This window comes from Rhipicephalus sanguineus, chromosome 6 (genome assembly GCF_013339695.2).
Source record: "Rhipicephalus sanguineus isolate Rsan-2018 chromosome 6, BIME_Rsan_1.4, whole genome shotgun sequence".
Taxonomy (NCBI): Eukaryota; Metazoa; Arthropoda; class Arachnida; order Ixodida; family Ixodidae; genus Rhipicephalus; species Rhipicephalus sanguineus.
In genome coordinates, this window is record NC_051181.1 from 168761381 (window position 1) to 168783262 (window position 21882).

Genomic DNA, 21882 nt, shown 5'->3' on the forward strand with positions numbered 1-21882 from the left:
CACGAGCCGCTATGGCATTAAATGCCATAGCGGCTGGTGAACAAGTAATCATTGAATAAATACAAATTCGGTGTTCCAGCTCACATCGCTCACGAAAGTACGTTTTGACTGCATGTATCGGCACGTACGTGATAACTCGCATGCCGCTTAACTGCTACTTCCGGTATTAATCCACTCAGTAATACCTACACTGAGTGCATCGTTCCTTTCGCATTTCATGCGTAGAAATACATGCAGGTGCGTTCAGACATGTGTAGTATTTAGAATTTATTAATAGTCAACCAGCGGCGACAGGTTTTTTTTCTTTCGTTTGGTGCTCCCACGGCGCCAACGAGCAGCGAGCGACGGAACAGCCGGCGGGTTCGTCGTACACACTTTTCCCATAGTGCTTCGCGCGCCCGCGGGGGGGTTCTGGGATTGCTTGAAAAAGGTCTATGGGACAGTTCCACTGCAGTCACTGAACAGGAGCAACACGAGTTTTGCATTGAATTTTAACAGCGGAGCTGTTTAAGCTTAGAGTGTTTTGGTCCGTGCAAAACCCAGCGATGCGTCACAGACAGTGTGCCAGGCAGCTCCTAGCATAGCATAGTACAGTACACTATAGAAAGAGAAGCGAGGGTTAGGAGGAGAGAGAGGGCAATATAGAAAGACCTCAATCGGTGTTCGCCAAGTGGTGGTGCTTGCTGGCCACTGTTTATAAGGTCCCTGTATTTTTCAAAGGTAGCGCAAACCATTGTCCAAAAAGGAAAGGGAGAATTTCCTCCCTGCTCTCTGCGTCTCTCCTCTCTTCTTCGCCCTTTTGTGCTCCCCTATTGGACTAGGCTCGACACGTGACCAGTTATCCCCGTTGGCCCCTCCACCTCTCGCTCTGGCGCCGGAAAACGACGCCATTATTGGGCGTACAAACACCGCCGCACGTGCGCGCTGTACGTGAGCGCGGGCTTCTTATAGCTTTTTACAGTTTGCAAGATGCCATCGGCTGCAGTCAGATGCCAACTTCTTGCGCTGTTGGCTGCTCGAACAGCATTGTCAAGGGTGTCAAGCTTTTTTTTTTTTGTTCCTTGTGGAAAGGAAAACCTCAAACGGCGAGCGATATGGTTCCATTTTATCGGGAGAAAGAATTTTGATTGCCACGACGGGAGGCTTTGTGAGGTAAATCGACCACTACTAAACCCTTTCGCGTATATTTGCCATTCGAACTCTTTTAGATGGAGCTAAGGCTCGACACTGATACCTAAGTTAGACAAAAAAAAGCGGCGTGACATTATCGGCCACGCTTTCTCGCACACTATATTTACAGCGAAAATAATTGTTCTGCGAAAATTTACTGCAACGTTTGAGAAAAATATTTTTGCAAGATCTCTGTTTTCTCGCCCAACCCTGGCGCGGCCCGTAGATTTTACAAAATTCATTTGCCAAAAGTGGTTAAAGAGCTTACTCTGAGAAAGTCGCAGCTGTTTCTTTAGTGCTCATAAATAGAGGGTGGTGACGAGATGTGTACGATAAAGAAAGAGACATGGCAAGTAAGTAGCATCGATTGATCAGCGTAATTTGCTGAGCGCAAAAAAAAAAAATTTTTACTTAGCAATATGCTGCAAAGCTGCCCGTATGCAAACTATAATTTTAAACGCATGTTTGTTCTCCAACCCTCTCATTTTTTTCCCCGAACTATATGTTTATTTGAAGCGGGTGCAAGTTTTTATTCTTTGTGTTGTCGGTTTTTATATTTTTTAAAAGTTATCCGCATTTCTCAGTGTTTGTTATTCAGTGTTACTGATACTCTGTGTTCAATAATAAATATTATAAGACAGTTGCTGCATGTTTCTCTTTGATGGGCTTTATTATTTGTTGTAGTTTTGAGCACTTCGGTCGCATTTCGTTAGGCAAATTACAGAGGGCACATTGGAGGATGTCTGTATATTTCAGAAACACTTCACGGACGATTAGTTCGAGCCAGTCATCCTTGCGACAAATGGCTGCAAGAAGCTAAAGCCTAATGCGGTTCTCTCCATATTTCTGCATCGGCCAGTCTGGAACAGTCTCCAATTAAAGAGCTAGCTCCAATTAATGAGCACAAGCAGCACGCGATGGAACCAAAAAGATATTTACCTGAGGGGGCAAAAGAAGCGCGTCAACCCAGTTCGAAATTTAAAAGAATACGCGTTGGGGGTATTTAGCAAATAGGTGCCTCCGCCGTGTTGTGTGTTCATAATTTGACGTAGCGTCTGATTTTTCGAAATGCGTCTTGTGAACAAACACCACGGTATCCGAAAAGAAAAACGGCAGCTGCAAAGACTTTCTAGGATTGCGTTTAATATGTTCAGCCTCTTGTTCGCCTGGTGCGAGCGACGCATCTTATACTTATGAACTCCGATACAATGCACAAATGCTAGGTTTTCAAGTTGTCAAAACAGGTCCCAGGTCCAGAAAGCTGTTCGCGCGTAATGAGATTTTATATATGCCGGCACCAGTGTGCGATTTGTTGCTTATAAAACGCGAAATGATAGCTAATGTACCGACCAACCGCAAACTATTTTTACTACACATCTTACGTACGAACAGCTATGTGAATCTGCGCCCAGAATTGTCACGTTTCTAAGCAAGTGGAAGCAAGCGCTTCGACGCGCCGCATGCGGGCCGGGCGCGCCTTGAGAGTCTCGCCCAATAATGGCGGCCGGGCGAGGAGGAAATGGCGGGGAGAGGAGGAGTTTGCGCTACCTTTGAAAAATAGAGGGACCTTAACTGTTTACTTAGATTTCACAGGCGTGGAACTGGCTTCAATTTCATGACACACACAGCGTCCTCAGACAGGGACATCACCACTGGGGAGGCTCTATCCTCAGTCTTTCATTGACAGCAATTGTGTTGTATATATTTCATTAGAAATTCTTCTGTCACTGTTGACTCGTTTCAGCAAGAAATTCTTCTGTCACTGTTGACTCGTTTCAGCAGTTTAGTGGAAAATGTCATTTGGCCATTTGAAACAAGGTTCAAAATTTTTGGTACGAGTTTTTCACAAACATGCGTTTCCAAATGTTATACAGTAGATGCTCGATAATTCAAACTCTAGGGGGCCCCAGGATTTTGTCTGAATTAAAAGAAGTTCACATAAGTAAGACTCGGGGCAATGTACCAACTTTTGTTGCAATGTTTATTGTTTCTCATGGCCGCAGCTATGTCATAGAAGCCCTGAATTATTGCCAGTAAAGTTTCTAGACATCAGCAACCGTAGTGGTGCTCGTAATAATACAGCGCGGAATAATACGGAAGTGAAATTCGGGAATCAGAGGATTCCAGGATTTCACTTCCTGCCCATTACGGACTCTGGAGGCCTAGCTATGGACTTGATCAAAATTCTAAGCTTAGCGAGAGACTCAGGCTTTTCAAAGAAGGAAGCGTTGTGGCTTACAGAAGAAGAGAAATCGCGCATGTATAAAGAGAGGGAGCTCGCGCAAACTAAACGTGAGGCAAAGCTTGCCGCAGCGTGAGAAGCGCATGCCGCCCGTCTTGTCGTTGTGTGTTTCTTTGCTTTGTGTATGTGCTCTTTCGCGGCTAAAAGATGTCTCTAAGCAAGTACCAACTAGGCCAACAAACAGTCTTGTTAAAAGAAAAAAGGAGCTGCTAGAACTCGAATTGCGACAGGCACAAGCACGAGGAAATCGTAGAATGCATGTAGGGTTGCCGAAGGCAGATTTACCTCGGGAATTTAAAGGGCCTGACGTTCACAGCTGTGATTATGTTGGATAGATTACTAGCGACTGTGGGAGCTGTAAAGGAAAGCGGGCTAGTAAATTGTGAGGAAAAGGAGATCTCAGATACGGCATGTAGTGGCAATATTGAATTTGTTAGTGCATGGCATGTCAATAGTGTAAATCAGGGACCTGAGGAAACAATCGCAGTTGAGCCAGTCTTCGCACAGCTGGAGAGAAGCCCACTGCTGAAAGTTATGCATCTTGAAAAAAAAAAAAAAAAAAGCACGGGACATACACAAGAGATGTTTATACCGGAGAGTGTGACATTCATTGGCTTGGTTGATAATCATGGTGTTGCTCAGTTAAAGCAAAGTAGAAAGAAAACCACCCCGAAAATTATTACAGATACACGGATGCTAAAAGACATGTGCCAATGCACAGTTGAAAACGTAGTTAGGACGCACCCTAGAAGAGTAGTATGGATGAGGCGTTCGATAATTATTAAAAGCAGATATAAAGGCAGCGTTTTCAGTGGGCGTTTGCAAAGGTGCGCAGTACGAAGACGTAAAAGAAAGTCACGAAAGACGCGCAATGTTCGAAGGGGACATAAGTTTGAAATGTTTCATTCGTGGACATGCACTAGAAAAAAGCGAGGTCGTGATTAAGTCAAAGTTGTTTCGCATAGAGGAAAGTTATAGTTTGGTGTTGGCTTACGCGTGTTTTAGACAAGGTTATTTGGAACAATGTTAACTGTGAGTACTGTCAGTGTCTTGTGTAGCGTTTCCGAAACTGTGTAGTGGTCAGCGTTTTGTGAGTTGTGGCGGTCATCAGTGAACAGTGTGTGCTTAGTGTAGTTCAAGGCAAGCTGATGCAATTTGTAAGTTACGCTCCAAGTTCAGGACAGAGAAGAAGCAGTTTTCTGGAAAAAAAACTCTTCGAAATGGGGGCGCATGTCACAAGTAAGAGCCATGCAGCAGGAAAACAACAACAACGATGCCCTCAGAGCATTCAAAATGGCACGAGCGCATGCTCAGAATATTCCAGAGAGCTTGAGGCACGCGAACCGAGCCACAAAGGATGACGAAGAGGAGTGACCTGGCATTGTCCGTGTGGGCTCGGCAGAGGGAGGTTGGATCGCCAGCAGCTGTACTTGCGATGGGAGCAACAGGCGTTCGAGTCTGCAGCCGGTGACGCGTGCATCCCGAGGTGTGGCCGGTGTATTCGATGGCGTTCACGCAAGGCACCTCAAGGATGGAGGTACTGCACACTGCAAGTACAGACGTCCCTGTCGCGAGCCCCCTTCTCAAGCAAGTCACTGAAGACCATCCCCAGAGTGCCACGTCAGCGGTGGAACGCCACACCGGGTGATCAGGCAGACGACGACGTTAGGCGTAACGGGCCTAGCCGTCGAGAGAGTGGACTGCCTGCTTGTGAACAGGCAACGGCAGCTGGCGCATCGTGCTACGAAGTGGACCATGCCAAGTTAAATGCCCGGACGACATAGACACTTGACGGGACTTGGGCTATGCACCAAGTCATCAGAAATGCCAAGTAAGGCCGGTCCGACATGTAAGACTAGAGCAGGCTAGGAGTTGTAGTGTGCACGTATCTCACAGGAGTACGGCCACTAGCGTGGGTTCGGACTTAGCGATTTACAGGGCCGCGTCTGCCGTCGCCTCGCGTGAACTAGCGCGCCGCTGCACACGTACGTTCGAGCGCAAACAAGGCGCCGAGCGCAGCGCGGCAAGTACACAGTACTGCTCTCGAGATCCGCAACACTTTATTGCCTGCGGAAACACCACAAAATGCAGTACGACGCCCGCTCCCAAAGGCGGCGGGAGAAGCAAAACAGGCTTATCCGCGCCACGGGCGATAGTACAACACAAAGGGTGCCACGAGCACGTCTCTGTGGGCAAAAGGGCTCACGGCGACACGCCGCTGAGGGAAACGGCCCCTCGCGACCATGCTGCGTACTCTTACGATCTGCGACCACAGGGCCCGATCGCTCGAGCAAGGGCAAACTCCGCTCGCGTTGGCTTCGATAGGTACGGTTTCGGCGTAGTATGACCACGCGCGAATGCACCGCACCGCTCTTCAGCCTAGCGTTCGGAAAGGACAGCGTAAGGTAAGCGCTCCCCGCTGGCGCAAGGCACCGTTAGCGAACTTCGTCCGAGCGAGCCCAAACAAAGGAGCCGACGGACGGGAAAGAAAATGCGTGCTTACCCTACGAGGTCCAGAGAGAGTCTCACTCTCCCGCTGCGCAAAACATCTCGCGAGACTCGAACGCGGTGCCAACGTTGAGAACCGGCGCCGGGGTGAGGGGGGTTAACTTCACCCCCACTCGCCCAGCGCCGTAGGACGGCGGAAGAGGGGAGCGGCATGATCGGGCATGAGGATGGCAGAAATAGGCGAAAAACCCGCGCAATGGCGACGGGCAAGCCTCAATCCCCACATCCCCCTCTCCTAAATTTGCCCTTTACTGGTCTGCAAAGGCAGCCGGCGGTCACCCATGCAGTTAAAATAACACTGCTATGAGCAACTACTAGCCTCAGTCCAGCCCTGAAGCTGCTGCTAAAAAAAAGAATACGTTATAATGCGAGAAAAAATCAATAACAAAAGACAATGCGTTTGAAACACATAATACAATAAAATGGCGCTGCGGAAGAGGTAAAAGAAATTAAGGCAAGTATTCGTGATGCTTGCGCGAAAGAGCGTCCACAGCGCGGAGGGGAGGCGGAGGCAGGAGGCTTCATTGAAGTCCTCACACCGGGAACGGGCTCACCGATGGCGCGTCGCTCTTGACGACGATTGGCCTGTGAGTCTGACGATGCCGCTTCGGTGGTGGTGCGAAGGTCCCGAATTTTCGGCTGGATACCAGAAGACCTCGATGGAACAGCCGGCCCTTTTTTTTGGAATCATTAAGGCCGACCCGAACTGGCTGCGAGGCATCCTGAGATCGGCAGAGAGCAGGCCGGCATACCTGCTATATCAGCTGGCCTAGTGCCTGAGCCATGATAGAGAGGGCAGCCAGGCTTCTCGACGACAGCTGAGAGTAGGGCACCGCTGGTCTGTCCGGCGTCAGCGGGTCATTGATCCGAGTGTCCACGAAGATGAGGTGAATGTACCACGCGCACTCTTTCCAGGCACGCACCAATGCACCACGCACGCACACACGCACACACACACGTCACCGCACATAGCAGCACGGAACTGTCTACGGTGCCGGCAGCCGGCAGAGTAGGCTGCACGGGCTGCTGCCGGCACTTCATCTCCATTGGCTGGCTGCAGTCACGTGACCATTCCGTCATTCCCTAGCAGCTTCCCTAAATGACCCTACACCATGCCGGAAAGACTTTCCGCATACGTGCCGGCTATGTCAGCTACGCTAGGCCAGCCTCCTGGTGTGTCCAGTGTAGCGAAAGCCTCGTTCAGCGTGGGAGACGAGTTCGCAAGCTTTGCTGCATTAGAAGAGAAGGTCTCGTTGTATAGTTCGACCAATTATGTACAGCTTATAGGGGTTACTTAGTAACGAACAGTTCCGCGCGTGCGAAACTGTCCCGTCTTTGGATCACACCGCGCACTAGAGGAGTGTAGTTACTCGCTACTAGTGCTACGCAGCAGCCCTAACAGTCAGAGCTGTGACCCCTATCCCGCGGTTCGCGTAGTTGCGACCGCGGCGGGTTTCAGGCCAGTGGTAACAGAGACAAGTTCTTTGCCTGACACAGTTTATTGTGCCAAAAGCGCCACCAACGCAACAAAATACAAGGTAAAACGAAGCGGCGGAGAAGTTCCGCACGACAACGTGAAAACAACAACAAAATGGGAAGCACACGAGATTTAGAGCGATAAGGTTCAACTCACCTCTCGTGGCTTCGCAGTCCGGCACTGAGGCAGTAAGTTACCTCACAATAGACCGGGCGTTGCGCAGGGGGTGATGGCGTCTGGGTGGCTCCCGACTCGATCAAGCTGTGGTCGTCACCGCTGCTCGAGTCGAAAGACAAGGCGGTCCCCAAGAAAGCCGCGCGCATCTCTTGGGGTCTGGAGAGGAGTCTCTCCAGAAAAGGGCAAGGAGGGAAAACGGGGCATCTCGACTTCGGCCAGGGAGCAGGGTGCGAAGGGCTGCAGGAGCGGCACGTGCCCTCTCCCACGCAACCCCCCTCGCCACTGCGCGTACAAACGTAGCGCGAAGCCGAGGTGCCGCCGCGTTGAAGACAATGGGTTGCGTGTGCAACCCCACATCCCCCCCTCCTTAATTGAACCCTTTAGCCAAAAAAGAGGATCGCCATCACCTGGGGCTTAAGAGGGGGCTAGCGGCTCCGCCAGGAACACGGCGAAGTCCGTGTCGATGAGGAAGCCGCACGGAGACGCAGATCACCGTTATCGCTGAAGGGGCAGTCACCCGGCGAGCCGGAAGAAGGTGTCGGTGAGTGATAATGCAGGGCAGCTTGACAGTTGAAGACAGTTGTCAGGACAGCCATCGGGACAGCCGTCAGGAACAGTTGTCAGGAACTTGTCAGTTGTAAGGAACCCAGGCAGCTCGGTCGGAGTCAGCTCGGCTTGCTTCTGGCGTCGCTCGCTCGCTCGGGTTTTGCGGCCCATAGTGTTGAAAGGGGCACACGGCTCGATGGATTTCAGCGCCAGACTGCAGACCACCTTGATTTGCGTTGGTCGCATCGCCAGGAGAGCATCATGTCGACGCAGGAGAGTTGGCTTGGGCGCTCATCAGTCGTTGCCCTCTGGGCGGGGTAGAATCGTTCCCCTCCTTTTCCTCCGCTCCTCCCGCTCTTGGTTCTCTTTCTTTTTCTTTTGAAGATTTCTCCTCAGGCGTTTGGAGTCGAAATTCCCCCGACGCTTGCGGCTGGCCGGCTGCAACCCCCGTTCTACGCAGCGGGATACCACGCTCGTACCGCGGGTGCCCTCCGTAGTTCAGTCGCCGGGTCTGCAGCTCTTCGCCGGGCTGTGCAGTGGTTCCGCGAGTTCTTCTGCACCGAGACCATTCGGGACCGGAAGCTGTTTTGCTGTTTTTCTTTCGCCTTGACTCTGGCTGCATGCTGCAAGCTTTGGTGTCGCCGCTCTCTGCTCTGGAATGCGTGCGTTGAAAGTACAGTTGAAAGTACCGGCTTTTGGGGAGACTGCCGGCGAAAACGGTCGTTTCGGCTTGGCTGCTGTTGAAATGCTGCCGATGGGTGATCTGCGACTCGAACAATAAGTTAGCCCCTCTCTTACTCTCCGAAAAAGCAAGCGCGTGCTCGCTCTCGAAGGTTGCGTGCTAGATATCAGAGGAGCGTCCCGTCCGATATCACGCACAATAAAGCCCCTACGAACCGGACAGAGTTAGTTCTGCCGAGATCGCAAGTTGTAACGTCGCACTGAGCTCGTATGTCGAGCCGTGCCTTCGGATGCCACTGCCTGCGGGCGCGGGGAAGCGTTTCCCTCGGGCCACTCGTTCCCTCTGTCATAGTAGGGTTTGAGATCACAGACATGCACCGGTCCGCCGATCGGTCTTAGCGTTAAGTCCGTCAGCTTGTACACGAGAGAAGAGACAGTCTCTCCTACCCGGTACGGTCCTATCCACTTCGGTGCCAGAGAAGCTGAAAATTTCTTACTGGCATCGCTTAGGACATGATTGCGCTTCAACACCAGGTCGCCCACTTTGTACTGAACGTCCCGATGAGAGCGGTCATACTGCGCTTTCTGCTCCCCACGAGCAGTGCTCAGGTTCCGTCGTGCTTTGCCCAAAGCCTCCGTCACCTTCGCGCGCAGCCCAGCTGCATAATCGGCGCGTGCCGACGAAGCAGCCAGTTCCGTGCTGCGTTCCTGTAGAGTATGTTCTATGGGATTCAGCAGCTCTCTCCCAAAATTGAGAGTGGCGGGGGTAAAGCCAGTCGAGCGGTTCACGGTCGTCCTCAGAGCAAATCCGATTTCAGGGACGCAATTGTCCCAATCCTTGTGCGTCCCCGCAAAAGCAACAAGCATGTGCTTGATGTTGCGGTTTACACGTTTGGTTGGATTTGCCTGGGCGTGGTACGTGGTTGTTCTCTTGTGCTTAATGCCCAGGGCTGCACAAGAGTCCACGAAAATTTTGGCGGTGAAATAGGACGCATTGTCCGTAATTAACTGCTTTGGATAGCCGAATCTCGTGAACACTTCGATGAGCTTTTCCATGATAATGCGTGCCGTCAGCCTTCGTAGGGGGAACAGTTCCACCCACTTAGTGAAGTGATCTGTGACGACGAGAAGGAATTGGTTTCCTCTCGGTGTTCTTGGGTAAGGTCCCATGACGTCACAAGAAACTATTTGCCATGGTGTTTGGCTTTGGATCGGCTGCATGAGCCCGGGTGGGCGTCCACCACACGGCTTCACGCGTTGGCACACATTGCATGAGCGGGCGTAGCGCATTACATCCCGTTTCATGCCTGGCCAGGTAGCAAAGCGGCACAACTTAAGGTAAGTCTTAGGGCCACTTGCATGCCCAGCGATGCACGTATCGTGAAAGTAGCGTAACAGTGCTCCTCTCAACGTGCGTGGGATCACCGCTTTGAAGGACTCATGTGTATCCTTCTCCGCAGGAATGTATCTCAGCAAAGTGCCGTCAGAGTCTAGCAGGTAGGAATCCAACGCGCTCACAGCATTACCAGCTGTTTCAGAGCGCCGCGCATTAACAGCAATACCAGCTGCGTCAACATGCGCCGCGGCCGCGCCGCCGGGCTTCCGGAGCCCCTCAAACACCTTTTTGCAAAATGGATCCTCCCGCTGAGCCTCTAATAGCTCCTTCCTGCTGAACACGTTCCCCACTGAACTGACGCAGTCCAAGTGGTTAACGCTCTCCTCGATTGAAGGTGGGTTGTCCGCCCTTCCGTGAGGACTCTCGCCGTCGAGCAGTGTAGCAGTTACTCTGCTCTTAGGCTGAGTTTCAAAGGTGTCAGGATGGGTATTAATGTTACCCCTCGTGACAACATCGAGCGTCGCAACAGTTACGTCGCTCTCGGGCACGACTTCGGGCGAGGTGAGTTTAGTAGTAATGTTACTCTTCTCACAGTCAACGGGCGCGCGCGAAAGTGCGTCCGCCACAACGTTGCTCTTTCCTTTCCTGTAGCGAACGGTAAAGTCGTATCGCTGCAGGAAAAGTGCCCATCGTGCAAGTCTACCGCTCGGCTCCCCTAGGCGTCTAAGCCAAGTTAGTGCCATGTGATCAGTCTCGATAACAAATTGAACTCCATCAATATAGTAATCGAACTTTTTCAGGGCAAAAATGATTGCCAAACATTCCTTTTCCGTCACTGAATAGTTTTTCTCTGCGGGAGTCAAAGAGCGGCTAGCAAAAGCTACCGGCCGCAAGCCACCTTCGTGCTGTTGGAGCAAAACCGCTCCTAGGCCGAGGTCGCTGGCGTCCGTTTGGATCACAAAATCTTTGCTGAGATCCGCTAGCCTTAATTCAGTGGTTTCCGCGAGCGCTTTAATGAGGTTGCGCAGTGCCTCCTCTTGCTCGGGACCCCATCTCCACCGCTCGCCTTTCCTCAACAGAAGTGTCAAGGGGGCTTGCAGTGCAGCGCAATCTGGGATAAACTGACGATAAAAGTTCACCAGCCCCAGAAAGCGTCTCAGTCCGCCTATGTCTGTCGGTGATGGGTAGTTCAATAATGCCTGAACCTTGTCATCACACGGCAGAAGGCGACCGTTATCCAACGTGAAACCCAGTAGCGTTACTCGGGTTTCGGCAATCTGAGTCTTGGCCGGGTTTAGCGTTATTCCCGCCGACCTCAGACGCTCCAGCACGTCCCTGAGATGGCGTAAGTGCTCATCAAAGGTTCGTGAGTATACCACGACATCGTCCAGGTAAGCAAGAGCGTAGTGCCACCTTGCATCACCTAAGACGCGGTCCATCAGGCGCTGGTAAGTCGCAGGCGCACCGACAAGACCGAATGGCATACGGGTAAACTGGAAAAGGCCCCTGTGACAAGTGAAGGCAGTCTTCTCTCGGTCACGGGGATCTACCTCCACCTGAAAGTATCCTCTGCTAGCATCGAGCGTAGTGAAGTACTTCGCTCCGCCAACATTGGACACGATCGAGGGAATGCTAGGAAGCGGATATGCATCCTTGCGTGTTACCTCGTTCAGGCGACGGTAGTCAACACAAAGGCGGGTCGTCCCATCCTTTTTAGGTACCAGTACCACGTGAAAACCCCACGGGCTCTCCGACCTTTCGACAACGCCTGTATCGAGCAGTTCGTCCAGAGCGCTGTCTAATGCTTTCCTCTTAGCCAAACTGACCGGCCGAGGATTGCATTTCCAAGGAGAAGCATCGCCTGTCTCAATTTTGTGCCTAACTAGCGCAGTGCAGCCAGGCTGTTCTGTGAATATGGCGTCATATTCATTCAGAAGCGATGAGAGGCGAGCTTTCTCTTCCACCGTCAAACTGCTTGAGCTATTGAGCAGCGGGTGGTCCCTTTCACCCCGCTCTGCAGTGCACAGTGCCTCCGCAGAGGGGGTTGGGGGACGCGCGCGAGGGGAGCCGTTCCCTCCGGCGCGTTCTTTCTCCGCGGGTCGGTTTGTCGACCCGGCAGAAACATGTACGAGTGACTTTTTCGGGCAATTGTTGGGACGGTCTGCGCGCGAAGCATCATCGAACGTAATTGTCTCTGACGCTTTTTGAAAGGAAACGAAAGGTTTCAGGGTGCCACATGCTCGCTCCCTATATCCTCCGTTGCAGACGTCAATAACAATGCCCGTCTTGGCGAGGAAGTCTCTACCAAGAATGATAGGAACCGACAGGCCGGGGAGGTAAGCTAGGCGTTGCCGCCTGACCCGTTTCTCCCACCGCACCACAAGCCGAGCGGCAGCGCTTGCTTGCGCCGAGCCGCTGGCGAGCCGGAAAGTCACATTACTCGATCTAAGCCGGATAGCGTTCCGACAGAGATGATCGTACACTTCGTCGCCAAAGAGTGAAGCGCTTGCTCCCGTGTCTAACAGCGCAAAAAACCTGCGCCGGGCGACTGTTAGCTCAATAAGTGGCACTGGCGTGTCGTTGGGTGGTCCAGTACGACAAGCCAGCGGGGCTAGGAGTTCATGTGTCTCACTCAGCACCGCTTTGTTTGCCGCCGGCCATGCAGTGTTGCTCACCGGCGGCCCCGCTCGTTTCCCGAAAGCGCGTGCTCTCGGCTTGCGGGTTGCCAACAATCTCGGGCGAAATGCCCCGGCTGGTTGCAGCGATAGCAGAGGGTGGTCGGCCGCGTTCGGGCTTGGCGTGCTGTGCCTCGCGCCGTTTGGCCACCGTTCCTCTCTATCGGATGCTCCCTTCCGGGCGCGCTCCGCTCTAGCGTCCTCGGGTCGGTATGTCGACTCCGATTCTGCGTACCTCGGCCACCGGCAGCGTGTGCTGCTCGCATGGCGTACGTGTACGGGTCAAGAGCCCGGTCAGATATGTCCCAACCGCTACTCGAGTGCCCGTCACTGAATGCAACTGCACCATTTCCCTGTGGACGGATGCGAACATTGTCTCCGTTCCACGCGCATCGCGGCTCAAGTGCCTGCGACGCTGGGGGTGGTGGTCGGTACGCACGTGAGGCGAGTATGTCCGCCTGTATGCGTTTTGCCTCCGAGGCCAGCTCGTCCAAATCCCTGAACTTGCCGCCTCTCAAATATGCTGCGAAAGTGGGGTGCGCTTGTCGCGTGACTCGCTCCACCTTCTCGCAATTTAGAGCCGAGGGGTCAGCAATACGATAGAGCTCGTCCATCGCCCTCACGTACTCGAGCAAGGACTCGTCCGGATGCTGAGTACGCCGCTCTAACTCGCGCAGCATGCGACGCTGGTAATCAGCGCGTAGGAATTCGTCGCGAAACCTCGCTCGGAATTCGTTCAGCGTGCTTGACCGGTGGCCGGTAAGTCGGAACCACCGGTCAGCCTGCTCAGTCGGTGATACTGGAACGACGCGTTCTAGCATCTCGCCATCGGACAACCCCGTTGCCTGCTGGTAAGTCAGCATGCGGTCGAGGTAATCATTGGCGCTGACCGTGTCATGATACCCGCTGTAGGTGGGTAAGTCCACCTTTACGCTTGGTCGCGCAGCTGTGCTGGGCCTCAGCAGAGTGTTCTGCACGACACCCGTCAAAGTCTCAATCAGGCGCAAGGCATCCCTTAAAACCTGTGGAGACTCGCTCTGGCCAGTAAGGTCTGGCACAGGAGCTGATTGCGTTGAGCCGGTATGCCGCTGTGGCTCCCTGCTCTCCGCACGCTCGGGCAAAGGGCTCGGCGTAATGTGCCTCGCGCCTTCGAGCGGACAATCTAACGGAGGGAGGGCCTCATGTGTAGCGCCACCCTCATCGAAGCAAATCAGATCCCCTTGGCTAATGTTCGCCGCAGGGTCCGACTGTGCGGTAGCAGTTACCGCCGCTTCGAATTGTTGCCTGTTGGCAGCCACCCTTGACAGCGTGAACAGCGGCTGTAAGTCAGCCTCGTCTGCTGCCATGGTTGTTCGTGTAGTGGCAGTCACTTACACAAACTACTCGTCCTGTTTAACCACTGGCCCCACGTTGGGCGCCAAATATAGGGGTTACTTAGTAACGAACAGTTCCGCGCGTGCGAAACTGTCCCGTCTTTGGATCACACCGCGCACTAGAGGAGTGTAGTTACTCGCTACTAGTGCTACGCAGCAGCCCTAACAGTCAGAGCTGTGACCCCTATCCCGCGGTTCGCGTAGTTGCGACCGCGGCGGGTTTCAGGCCAGTGGTAACAGAGACAAGTTCTTTGCCTGACACAGTTTATTGTGCCAAAAGCGCCACCAACGCAACAAAATACAAGGTAAAACGAAGCGGCGGAGAAGTTCCGCACGACAACGTGAAAACAACAACAAAATGGGAAGCACACGAGATTTAGAGCGATAAGGTTCAACTCACCTCTCGTGGCTTCGCAGTCCGGCCCTGAGGCAGTAAGTTGCCTCACAATAGACCGGGCGTTGCGCAGGGGGTGATGGCGTCTGGGTGGCTCCCGACTCGATCAAGCTGTGGTCGTCACCGCTGCTCGAGTCGAAAGACAAGGCGGTCCCCAAGAAAGCCGCGCGCATCTCTTGGGGTCTGGAGAGGAGTCTCTCCAGAAAAGGGCAAGGAGGGAAAACGAAGCATCTCGACTTCGGCCAGGGAGCAGGGTGCGAAGGGCTGCAGGAGCGGCACGTGCCCTCTCCCACGCAACCCCTCTCGCCACTGCGCGTACAAACGTAGCGTGAAGCCGAGGTGCCGCCGCGTTGAAGACAATGGGTTGCGTGTGCAACCCCACAAGCTGTGGAAGAGAGACGCGCGGACGATTGAAGAGGCCAAGAAGCGTGTCGGCAAGATCGCGGCAAGCATGTCTGATGCGCTGAAATACCAGTCCATCAGGTAGTGCTGCATCCAGGGCAGCAAGAAGTTTACTTCGAAGGCGACCGAATGACATGGCTCGTAAGTGAATTCTTCGTACTTGTGCTCACGACTGCAAAATATGTCTTTATTGTCGCATGCGTGCTGAATGCTTTGCCTGCATTTTTGAACTACGGAACATAAGCAGTGTGTAGCGTGTTGATCGCGGTTGATTCTCAACATTTCGCCAGTGTCAGTGGTCGGCCCTTGTCACGGGGGGGGGGGGGGGTTCAGTTGACTTACGTCGCCGCAACGCTACTGCCAGATAGTAGTGATGCAGAACTATCAGTAAATTGACTATCGATAGCATAGATTGTTTTTTGAAACTATCGAGAGTGTAGACAAACTATCGATAGTGCTATCGGTAGTACCATGGTTGATATTACTAGCGATATTACTGCCACACGTGTTTACTGCTTTGTTTTGAGGTATTCGCGTTTCACCCACAAAAACTCTTAGCAACGTTTGACGCACACCGCGCCGTAATGCTTGAGAAGCTTCACTATTGTTTGAGATCATTCTGTTAAGATTAAGCCCCGGTCGCGAATAGTCAAGTTTATTTGAGAGCTTACACCAGCACTAGCGATAACGCTGGAAGGTTCGATGGCTGATGTATATAAGACAACACTTTCCACCGGTGATCAGATTACTCGACGGCCGACGACTGTCCTCAGCGCTATGAGTGCGCAGCCTGTATCGCTTGTATTTTGAGTTTTTATTTTCTGGTCACAAGATCGCCCAAATGAAGAGCTACGTATTTCCCAGTCTTGTTGCAGCATTCTCCACCGTCACAACCATGTGACAATACTATCAATAGTGGTGAGAATGATGATGCTGTTGCGGGCCGACCATATTGCCAAAACGTTTGTGATAGCCTACAATCAGCTTTGCTTAATTTATGAGCAAGTCCTCGCAAAAGAAATAAATTATTTCCGCAGTGCGAATGGAGGAATATGTCCATCAATAAATCAATAAATTCACATCCAAAAGCCACCAGTTACACCTTACAGTTAAAAAACTTAGTTCCTGATATTTTTTTGTACTTTGAAATTATAAAATGCAATATAAATTTGAGGCCGCGCAGTTCCACTACATGTAACGCCTTCCTTTCCGCTACAGCTGTATAGTTTGATTTTATGATCATGTGTCAGCAAAGCACTCCGGTGAAGAATACAAGCATGTCAACTTTCTTGCCCTTCAGTCTGCTCCTCCGGCTGCCCTATGTACCACACACGCGGGGAACCAAGTTTATTCTGCAATGAGTTCATGCTCTTGGTTTTATACTATCACTAGTACCATCGAATTTTTTACTATCGATAGCGCTATCAATAGTATTTTTTACCATCGATAGTTCGATAGTGGCTCAGCTATCGATAGTACCATCGATAGTTCTGCATCACTACTGCCAGAGCCAGGCGCGCCCACCGCTGACACCAATTTCTTTTTTAAAAAGAAGAAAAAAATGCGGCTTTGAAGAAGCCGCATTCTTTTCACATGCGATGGTGCTGCTCCCTAAGAGCAACACTACCAATGTTGAGGTGCGCGCTAGTCCACTACGCCACTGAAGCCGAATGGCGGTAGAGTCCTAACGTATGTACCTGTGGTCATAGAGTTTCATATAAATACACTAGAGGGAACTCTGGCGTTAGTGTCTATGGGAGCTGCAATGCACGGGGCTTCAGCCAGCATGGGAATGATGGGTAGTACACGGATATGTGTAATCTTCGTTCCTTTGGCTCCGTGTGGCCTGAATCCGCTTTGCCGCTAGATGAAGTTCAGCAAAGGTTTAGAGTTATGCTTCACCACCTTGACCTTTTTAGTTTCACTAATTCTAATCTGCTCACCAAGTTCACAACGGTCCATTCTTTTATTCGAAACAAAACCAGAACACAGCAATAAACAAAGCCGCAAGTGCGTTCGAAGTCCGCAAGCATGATAACTAGGCAAATCCATCATTCCCATAATGGCTGAACGATCACATGCCAGAGTTCCCTCTAGTTAATTTTGGGAAACCATGCCTGTGGTAAAGTGACAGGCCCCGTCACGGTTTTCTTCTGCGAGTGCTGTCCAACGGCTGAGAATGAGACTGCCCATAACAGTGGCACACTTAACTCTGCAATACGGTTTTCGCCGTCTGATAAGGCAGCAAACCCCGCCAATGTGTTGAAGTTTAAGAGTGTATGCTTGGGCATATTGGTTGAAATATGATAAAGATTCTAGAGAAAAAGCCAACCGCTGACTTGCAACTGTCTTTTCTTTCCCCCGAGATTTCATTAATTTTGTGAACTAGCTCGGGAATAATTTTTATTCAGACAAGGATATGAACTCTCCAGTGACGTGCGAGGCCAGACAGAAAGGAAATATTCTTACACTCATGCGTCTGCTAGCCCGCCACCACAGAGATGCCAGTTGAAAGTCAGCGCTTGTCCTTGTAACTTTTTTGTTACCTGTTGAGATCTCGCTCGCATAGCCAGCTGAATCTATCTTTTCTGGCATGCATTGCAGTGCAGTATTTTGTATAGTAAGATGAACATATTTTTCTTGCAGGACCTTCAAGAAGGATTCCCCTTTCAACATTTACTTAGCCGCCAGCAAGGATGGAACTCATTTGCAAGTCGGGAGCCTTTTCCTTGAACATAACCATGATGTATCGGAAGCACTCTACCGACACTTGCCCCAAAAGCACAAACTGCCGCCTGACCTTGAAGAGAAGGCAAGAGCGATGCTTCAGGTGAAGGCTAACAAGAAGCTTGTCAGAGAACAATTTGAGAAGGAAAGTAAAAAAGTGGTAACACTAAAGGACCTGAGCAACATAGCTGCTAAAGGCAAGCACCAAGCTTCGCGCAATGACATAGAAGCAACAGTCAACATGCTTCGAAATGAGTATAATGCCACCGTCCGTTTGCTGGTGGATGAGAAAAGTGAGCTGAGGGCTTTGTTCTTTCAGGATGATGACATGAAGAAATCTTTTGATGCCTATCCAGAGATTATATTCATTGATGCAACATATAAGCTTTTGGAAACACGGATGGCCTGCTTTCTCATGATAATTGAGGATGGAAATGGGGAAAGTGAGATTGTTGCAGTTGGCCTGTTTGCTACAGAAGACAGTGAGACCCTTCAATGGATTTTGAAGCATTTAAAGAAATTAACACAAAGTGGTCATCAATCAGAGTAACGATGGCTGATAAGGACTTGAAAGAACGGCAGGTCGTGACACAGACATACCCTGCAAACTTTTCGCAGGGAAATCGGCACACAAAAGCTGAAAATATCAAGGCCTGTCCAGGAGACTGCACTGGACATTCTCCAGCGAACGGTTTATGCACAGAGTGAGGAGGAGTACAACAAGTTGTATGCGACGCTGAAGTTGTCTTCACCGGCACCTGTTTTAGAATATTTTAATTCTAACTGGCATGGAATTCACGAAGAGTGGATAATGGGCTTTAAATGGTCTTGTGGGAACCTCCTGAATTCCACAAACAATCGCTGTGAGACGATAAATGCAAGACTAAAAGGCATCATTGACCGTTACAGCTCACTTGAAGATTTCATTAAAAAATTTTTTTCGTTTGTGTACTCCATGAGAAGAGAAGCAACTCATAAAGCAGCTACTATAATCCAGAAGAGGCGTGTGATCTGCAAAAGTGATTTAGTTCATGTTTCCTACAGCAACCTTTTAACACCCTATGCGTTTAAGCATATCGAGCATCAACTTGACCTCTCAAGCAAAGTCACAGGGGAATCTGATGATGGCAGAGTGGCACAGGTTGTTTGCAACAACAAGTCAAACTCAACATCTGCTACAGAATGTACCTGTGAATTCAGCAAAGCAATGTTTTTACCATGCTGCCACATCTTTGCTGTGAGGCGCCACTTCGGACTTAATGAGTATGATGATGCCCTTTGCAGCCAAAGGTGGGCTGCAAGTTTGTACGCTCAAAGTGCAACAATATTGCTGAATGATGATGGTGCTAAAGAATCCGAAGCACTGCACATAGAGCAGCAGAAAAACCACAGGATCCTTTCAAGCCACCAGAAATTTAGGAAAGCTCCTTCAGTCACCGCAAAGCTTGCAAGCATTGTGTCTGAAGGCTCCATGGGTGAGTTTTCAAGAAAGATGGAGCTTTTGGAAGATCTTCTCTGCCACTGGAAGAATGGCATTGATGTTAAATTAGAAAAGAGCGAGGAATCTTCAGAAGGTGCAAACACGAAATGTGCCAGAGGGAGCTCCACAGATGAGTGTTCTGTCAATCTGTTGGAAAACAACGATGAGGCTGCTTCAGACGAAGATGCAGATGACACAAGTCCTGATGTTACCACCAGTCCTGCCAAAATTGGTACAGCCGTCAGAATGCAAGTGGCAGATTTGCAGGATGAACTTACAGATGTCCACCGGAAGGGCTCTGGTCAGCCTCTCCTTGCTGAAGGCACCATGGAGGAGGATGGTGAGACTACTAGAAGTCAACAAGACATACTTTTGCAAAGAAATGATGGAGCTCTTGCCACTAAGCTCCACGGTACTAACCAGACATTGTCTACTAGCGTCCCACGCGAAATTAAAGTGCCACCAGCTATGAAGAAGTGTGGGCGGCCAAAGGGCCATACACTGACAGTAATCGGCCTTCCAAAAAGAAAAGCCACCTCAGAGCGAGTGCCTTTCAAACAGCTGTCAATGAGGGAAAAGAAAAAAATTATCTTGAGCTGGCTTGTAGGAGAAGAGAAAGCAAAAGCTGCAATGCAAGGCAAGCAGCTTGAAGAAAGTGACGTTGAACAACGGCCTGAATTGATTCACTGCGGTGTTATGGACGAGAACGTTGACATCAACTGTGTACAAAGTATTTTTTCTAAGGATGCATGGGCAGCTGTAGCAAGTCTACTAACATGCATGAAAACCCTGCAGAAATGGGAATGTGGGATGTACAATGATGATTTAGACAACTTTGACTCTATCATGTGCGACTGGTGCCTTTCGTGGTATCATTTGCCCTGTGTGCACTTGAGGAAGCAGCCAAAAGCAAAAGTCTGGCAATGTTCCAATTGCGAATGAGTTATTGTCTTAAAGTTTTTGTACCATTTTTGTATCTTTATTGTGTAAGTTCTGAATAAAATGTACCATATCCAGGGTTGAACGAGCTGCCGTGAAAAACTGCAACTGTGGGAATGTGCAATAAACCATGCAGTGTGCAATGGAAGAGCAACTAGTAAATTCAAAATGAGAAACAGTGGTCAGTTAGAATGAAGGAGTGGATACCAAGTGCTCCTAGAAAAGAAGCCGCCGATTGCAGCAGGTTAGATGGAGCAATGAAATTAAGAAGTTCACATATGAATAAAATGGAACTAGCTCACACAAGGTGGGGCTAATTAAGATCATTGGGATAAGCCTTCATTCTGCAGTGGACATAAAAATTGGCTGAGAATGGTGGTGAAGAATGATTCAGGACATTACATATACAGGGTGTTTCAAGAAATGTGCCTGTCACGATTATCTTGGGGGTGCTGGCAATAATGGATCGGGAGAGAGTGAGACGGGCACGGGATACCGTGGTAGGACGGCAAAAAACAACAAAGTTTATAATGAGCAAAAAGATAACATAAAAAAGCGTTACAGACACTGAACAATTCAAACAAAACCCTATTTACATTCTTCAAAATCTCAGTTGATGCCCAGAATTGAAACTAGCTAAACAAAGCGTTTTAGCTAGGCTTAGCTACGTCTCTTCAACTCAGTCTGGCCACTATGGGCCTTGCAGCAATAGAATGTTCTTACAGTACGTCGCGACGACTCGATGTTTCCGTTGCGTCAATCTCTCGTCGAGACCTTCGCCGACGTCTTCAGTAGTCCTCCGAGTTCCTCGTCGGTTGCCTTCGTCCAGCCTGCTGCTTGCTCTCGTCGCGTGTGTCCCCAGTAGTCTTCTCCGTCCTCGGTCCGTCGAGGTTAGGCCTAACTGGGCCTTGGTCCCTTGCTTCAGGACTCCACAGGTGACGGGCGTCTCCTTGACTGAACTGTGGTCGGCAGCCGTCCTGCCGAGAAGAGAAGGGCTGCTGGCGATCCCGGAACTGCCGTATTGAGGGGCGACGTGTCCGGGCAGCCTCGCTTGGAGCCTTCCAAGGTCGACGGCCACTCCCCGGGCCTTGCGTGCCACCACCTCCAGAACCGAGTACCAGCCGCTTTCGCCGCGGGTGCAGCGCTTGCTCCTTCCTCGATCTTCTCCGTCCGGCGCCCCACAGCACAGTGCCACGATCATTCTTCGTCGTTCATCATCACGGCTCGGGTCGCATGCCACGAGCCCCTATCTGGCCAATCCTCTGCGTCGACGTGTCTGGTGCGCGTGCCATCGGGTGACTTTTTGCTTCTCGTGCACCGTCGCCGCGCTTCCACATTCGGCATGCACCTCGTGCCCCTCCTTTACTCATCACAGTGTCCAACCTTCTCAAAAAATCAGGAAAATGCGATCTTTGCTCGGGGCTTTCAGAATTGCTTTTTCTGTAGCGGCAGGGATCTTGAGGTAGTTAAGGACATCATTTAGGACAGTAATTAAGAAAGTTACATTAATTAACTTTTTAATTAGTGAAGTTAGGTGATTGTGTCAAATGGGAGAATTGAAGTTCTTCATGCGAGGAACCCATCCGAGCTTTGAGATTTCGAAAAAGCGTCCTCTGGTAATTGTTGTGGCATAATGAAATTCAACGAAATGCAATGGCTTTCAACAGCGAAAGCCATCGAATTCGGCGGAGGAGGGGAGCGGCATGATCGGACATGAGGATGGCAGAAATAGGCGAAAAACCCGCGCAATGGCAA

The 21882-nt window shown here is 50.7% G+C and overlaps 2 protein-coding genes across 2 annotated transcripts in view; one reads left to right on the forward strand and one right to left on the reverse strand.

Annotated features, from left to right (window-relative positions):
- The window catches only part of LOC119397704 (intermembrane lipid transfer protein VPS13A), a 1038245-nt gene that overhangs the window by 560356 nt on the left and 456007 nt on the right, over nt 1-21882 (reverse strand). The gene's annotated exons all lie outside the window — the stretch shown is intronic.
- Nucleotides 6968-20574, forward strand: LOC119397030 (uncharacterized). The gene is made up of 3 exons (XM_037664456.2): nt 6968-7209; nt 14974-15122; nt 17628-20574. Exon 3 carries the CDS (start codon nt 18520-18522, stop codon nt 20128-20130), a length of 1611 nt encoding a protein of 536 aa, XP_037520384.1. The 5' UTR covers nt 6968-7209; nt 14974-15122; nt 17628-18519; the 3' UTR covers nt 20131-20574.

Excerpts from the sequence above, each read along its gene's own strand:
- LOC119397030 (XM_037664456.2), top strand. The coding sequence starts at position 18,520 with ATGGGCTTTAAATGGTCTTGTGGGAACCTCCTGAATTCCACAAACAAT.